General features: G+C 40.2%; 2 protein-coding genes across 2 annotated transcripts; both read right to left on the reverse strand.

The window, feature by feature from the left end:
* Positions 1-336: 336 nt before the first annotated feature.
* On the reverse strand, positions 337-1,875 carry LOC130716152 (uncharacterized). The gene has a single exon (XM_057566356.1). It carries the CDS (start codon positions 1,873-1,875, stop codon positions 337-339), a length of 1,539 nt encoding a protein of 512 aa, XP_057422339.1.
* Positions 1,876-2,090: 215 nt separating this feature from the next.
* LOC130728614 (isoflavone 7-O-methyltransferase-like) lies at positions 2,091-4,160 on the reverse strand. Its single transcript, XM_057580127.1, has 2 exons — positions 3,333-4,160; positions 2,091-2,507 (listed from the first exon to the last, which is right to left on the reverse strand). Exons 1-2 carry the CDS (start codon positions 4,101-4,103, stop codon positions 2,208-2,210), a joined length of 1,071 nt encoding a protein of 356 aa, XP_057436110.1. The 5' UTR covers positions 4,104-4,160; the 3' UTR covers positions 2,091-2,207.
* Between the last annotated feature and the right edge of the window lie 1,414 nt (positions 4,161-5,574).

The following is a 5,574-nucleotide window of genomic DNA, read 5'->3' on the forward strand; positions in this document are numbered from 1 at the left end:
TAACTGACACCGATACTACTTGAAAGTGGATGTCCACTATTCGCACAGTGAAGGTCCTGTTAATTGGTGCAAGTATCCATATGCCACCCCGATGACCTAGTGCCTCCGAGCAAGCACACATCTCATACCCTGCTCTCCTCCAAAAAGTTTCAACTGAAGTAAATTGGCAATGAGTTTCAACGATAGCCAATAAAGAAGGACGAAACGATTTAATCAAGTCACGAACTCGTCTTTGCCCACGAGCTCCTGCTCCCCCCCTAATGTTCCAGGCCAAAACACTAAAATTTGTGTTATCCATAAACAATCGTTGGTAAGGGGGAACCGCTTGGGCAGCAATCACGAGGTGCCCAGCGAGGACGCTCCAACGTTGTGAGCTCCTGGGTCATAGGGTGCTGCCCCAACAACCTGGATAGCCATGGCATCTCCTTGCACGTCATCCTCATCATCTAGGAGGGTGTAACGGTTACCTTCTTGGTGTTGCATATGCATGGTAGATTTGGTCCCATCCCCATACACAAACACTTTTTTGTTTCCTATCATCCTGGTTTCTGGTGCAACTTTGCCTTGCTTCCCTTGCTGATGGGTTATCCCAGGGAGGGTGATTGGCTCACCACGTTCAACAGATGGGGAGCCCTGACCAGTTTCTTTTCTCACTCGTTTCCTGCCTTTCTGGTTAGCACCAATCACAGCAATACTCGTGTTATTTGAACCAGCATTAAACTGCATGGGCCCACTCAGAATCAGATCTTTATTCCCATTAAGTGTCTGTTTCTCCACCCCTTTATTCACGCCTGACTTCTCTCCTGGCATTCGAAACTGTTTCTGAATATTCGATGCCTGTTTTTTTTGGTTTGCATTCAAATTTTTCCATCCTTTTTTGGTAACCAGCATCCAATCACCATGTGCTGCGGGAGGGTATTCAATGGTTGCGCCAATCACGCCGGTATCCTTGCCATCCGACATTTGATGATCAGATTCTAGGGTTCCCTGTTGTCCCTGACTCCCTGGAGATGCAGCCGCCGCCACTGGTGTGTCTGGTGCCGTATTCGCCGTCGGTTTTGATTGGGACGCTGGCTGCTTGACTGGTTTCCCAGTACAGGTACGTGCAAGGTGACCATAACAGCCACATTTCGAGCATAGCAAGTGAAGACCCTCATATTCAATGTTGTACCACACTCCACATAGCCCAACTCTCCCCAATACTGGTTCGCTCAGGTCGATCTCAACGCATATCCTAGCATATTTCCCCCTCTGCATATCTGTTGTGTTCATATCGACTTTGATTGGGGTCCCAACTGCAGAAGCTAACGTAACCAGGATACTCTCATCATAGAATTGAAAGCCAAGTCCAGGAATGCGAATCCAAACAGCAGTCGTGTTTATTTTCGAGTTGGCAGCAACAAAGTCCGATGTCCATGGCTTTACAGCAAGATAGTGATCATAGATCATCCATGGTGCCCCAGCCATCGCTCTTTCTCGATCATCTTGGAGATCAAACTGCACTAGAAAGTATCCATGATGGATATCACGAACCTCAATACCTCCAGCCGGTTTCCATAGCATGCGCAGACGATCACACAATACCTTGTATCCAATGTGCCTTCCTAATAGCTTAACAACCAAGCAGCCTACCCATGGTTTGCAAATCTCATCGTAGGCCTGTTTGTCCTGGAAGTCAAACATTTGGAAGAAGTTGTTCCCATCAATGAGTTCTTTTTTCATGATCCCTGCTTCAACCAGGTTGCGCACCTGCTTGTTCTTCTCAACAGTCTCTCTTCCAAGGATTTTCTCTTTAAACGTGGGTCTCCGCGTAGGTTCCGGTGGTTTCCCGGTGGGTTGGCCACCACTCTCGACGCTCTCGCTCTCCATGTCCATCGTAATAATATTTAGCTACCACACTTTTAGATAAAAAAGATTTTTGTTGTATAAATATTTGTAAATAAATGAGTGAAAAAAAAAATCAGTTCTTTTGCCAGACAATCGCATCCTTTTCGGACTTTATGTTAGTCAATTGTCAAAAGAAGACGTATTTGATTTTGTCACGAGTACATGTGGAACAAATCGAATAAAATAAGACACATTGACTAGTATTTCTTATAAATTCTTCTTTTACTCTTCATCACGATTTATTCAACAGACTAGCAGTAATGTGGAAATCAAATACATATTGCAATAACTTTATTTGGTCGCGTGCATAACAAAAGTGATTAAGGATATATCTCAATAAGAGACAACAATCCAGTCAAAGGAGAAATTTTGTAGTCTTTGAAGCCTGATTCCAGGAAGAGTTTCTTCCACTCTTGTTCATCTCTCTCTTTTCCATTAAGACTTGCCATGTTCACATCCATAAGCAGCTTCGTTCCAGTAATTTCGTGCTCTTCTTGCTTTTCATTTATCACAATGTCTATGACAATCACTTTTCCCTTTTCCCCATTATCTGAAATAGCTTCCTTACATTTTTGCAATATCTTTATGCAATCCTTATCAATCCAGTCATGCAAAATCAACTGCAGGAAAAATTGATGGAAAATCAGTAATATATATCTTAGTAACGGATCAGGATGTTTTCATTTCTTGTGTTATTTTTGTGTCCTATCCAATGTTTTGAAAATCAAGCTGGTCAATTTTGACCAAATTTTAACTTGGTTAGACCGGTTCTTATCGGTTATAAGATCCACTAGTTTTCCTTTAAATGGACCTAACATTTGATTGGTTTCCGGTGCAATCCGTTGAAATGACAAGTCCGGTTCAATTTTAAAAGCTATAGTCTCACCTATAAAATTTTGTCATGTGAGCTAGTGAAGTTAAAAGGTACTTTGTAAATTCATAATTAAGTCACTCATGTTTTTAAGGTAACAAAAATTTCACTTGTGGAACAGAAAAATACAACAAAAAATGAAATATAAGATTTTCAACCCATAACAACATAATGTGAGGGGGCCAAACATTTTTTGCCTCACAAATTGAAAGAGTTGTTCATGACAAAGATTTTCAACCCATAATAACATAATGTTATTTAAGATAAGCGATAAAATATGAAATTTTCAGCTCACTCATCTTAAATATCAATGATTCTCTTAAACCTATGATGATTTGATCTAAACTTTGTCTAAAGTCATTTAGATAACCCAAAATTAAATAATTTCATGTCATTCAAAATTACTCATGTTTTTCTCACACCCAGCATAACACAATTTTACTAGTGAGGCCAAAAAAGAGCTAGAAACCAAATGATCAGTAGAGATAATGATCTATTCATCTCATGTGAGGAGTGAGTTATGGTATGTGAAATAGTCAAATAAATAAATTTGCAGATGTTAGTAAGTTGATACCTTAAGTAGAACTGCATCAGCCTTAGGAATGGATTGAAACATGTCCCCACCAACATAACTCACATTATTGCTTCCGGACAAGTTTTCCACAACCTGTGGACGATCAAACACTATGCATTTCAAGTTAGGAAATTTCTCACAGAGAATCTTAGCCGTGGTTCCGGTTCCACCACCAACATCCACCACACATTCCAATTCCGCAAAGACCGAATTGCAATCTCTCAGTCCCAAGTTTAACACTCGAGAATCACTGGCCATTGCCTCATTGAATATGCTATTATATGAAGGATTTTTCTGAAGAAAATCCCATATATCAGATCCCAATGAGACGTTGAATAGTGTCTTATCTTTTTCATAGATCCACTCCTTCAACAAATGGTATGAGCCTGACAAAGTTGGGTCAAGAATGCACTCAACCATTGGAGCTAAACACATTTCACTGCTTTTGACAAGAAGCTCTGATGCAGGAGTGAGAGCATATGCTTCCTTCTCTTCTTGGTCTTCATGGATTCTTACGATTTCGAAGAATCCATTGTGTGCGAGGTAGCGCATGAGACGACGCACGTTACCGATCTTTTCTTGTGGAATTTGCAAAATTGACACCAAATTTGAAAGGGTTATGGGGTGGCCATGGTTGTGGATTATGTCTGGTATGCCCAACTCGACGATCCATTTAAGAGACATGGAATTTTCAAAGGCAAATAGGTGTCTGTATACGAGAGCTTGGCCTTTAAAGATTTCACTGGCAGCACGGCCATTGCTTGAAGACATGGTTTTTATGTTGAGTTTTGAAAAACTCTTGGTTTGTGTTGTGATTTGTCAGACTTTGATTCCCTTTATATAGAATTTTTGGGTTAACTATAACTATATTGAATAGTCAGTCAATAGTGAAGTAGATAGATTAGTTCCTTTATAATAGGAGTTTATAAAATTCTGCTGTACACATATACTGTATATCTCAGGTTTTCAATGAATTCATTTTTCCTTCTCATCTGATTTGACTTTTATTACTAATCTTATGGTCCTTTTAGTAGGGGCGGACCCACAGCCAGCCCAAGGGTTCAGTTGAACCCCCTAAAAAGAAAACAATTCTCACTTACCCCCTATAATATTTTTTTTTGAACCCCTGAGAATTTGGATTTGCACCCTGACCCCAACTTCTCTCTCTCTCTCACGCCCTTCACTCTCATTCTCTGATTTCTCTCACACGATACACCACAAGCACTCTCACCTAGGTCTGGTCGTCATCAACGCGCACCACCACCGGCCACCACCACGCCGGCCGCCGCACCACCAGACCAGTCCAGTCGTCCCACTCCCTCTGGCTCTGCGGTTCTACATACTAAAGGTATGACTGATTTCCCTAACCCTAAATGGCAAAATTGATTTCCTTTCTCTTCTCTTTTCTCAAGCTTGATGTCCTTTCTTTCTCTTCTCCTTTCTCAAGCTTGATTTCCCTAAATTGATTTCCTTTCTCTTCTACTATCCCTAAACTTATTCAATTATTCTCTTCCATGTTTCTACATAGTTTATCATTAGGCTGGTAATAATTTTGTAGTAACCCTCGACATTGAGTGTGATGCACAGTGGGAGTCTACAACTACAAATGCTTAATTGATATTTTTATTGGAAATATTCAAGTCTTTATATCACAAAAAGAAGGAAATTATAGGTTCTTCTCCATTGCTAGCTCTTTAACAAGGAACAATTAACTCTGCTTAAGCTCTTCTGTGATTTCTTTGAAGCTACTGCACTATGCCTATTTGAATCATGTCTGTTCTGTAAAGTTTCTAAATTAATGTGTGCATTGTGGCTCTATCAGTAGGGGAATGCTGCTGCCAACATCCTGCTTTTTGTGACTATTACTTTTCCTATGCTTTTGTTGTTCGTAGTACACACCTGGTACTATGTGGTGGGTGTATTGAAGGAGGGTTTTTATTAATTTGTGTTGCTGCTGTGGGGATAGTGGATTGGCTTGGGATTTTTCGCTGAGGCACAATCAATTAGAATTTTTATGGGTTTCTTCTAGAGTGCCATTTAAAATCTGCAACCAGCACTGAAGTAGCAAGTGTAGCAAAGCAGAGCAAATGTGTCTGTGTCATATTATAGGATCTGGATTGAATTGAATTTATAATATCATCTATTGTGGTGGTTAAATCTGCACCTGTATTCATTTTTAACATAATTTTTTGCTTTCAATGATTTCCTCATACATGAATTCTTTGGTTGCACTCATAATTAC

This window comes from Lotus japonicus, chromosome 1 (assembly GCF_012489685.1).
Source record: "Lotus japonicus ecotype B-129 chromosome 1, LjGifu_v1.2".
Taxonomy (NCBI): Eukaryota; Viridiplantae; Streptophyta; class Magnoliopsida; order Fabales; family Fabaceae; genus Lotus; species Lotus japonicus.

Excerpts from the sequence above, each read along its gene's own strand:
- LOC130716152 (XM_057566356.1), bottom strand. The coding sequence starts at position 1,875 with ATGGACATGGAGAGCGAGAGCGTCGAGAGTGGTGGCCAACCCACCGGG.
- LOC130728614 (XM_057580127.1), bottom strand. The coding sequence starts at position 4,103 with ATGTCTTCAAGCAATGGCCGTGCTGCCAGTGAAATCTTTAAAGGCCAA. Across the intron at positions 2,508-3,332 it reads CTGATGCAGTTCTACTTAAG|TTGATTTTGCATGACTGGAT; the intron begins GTATCAACTTAC and ends TTTTTCCTGCAG.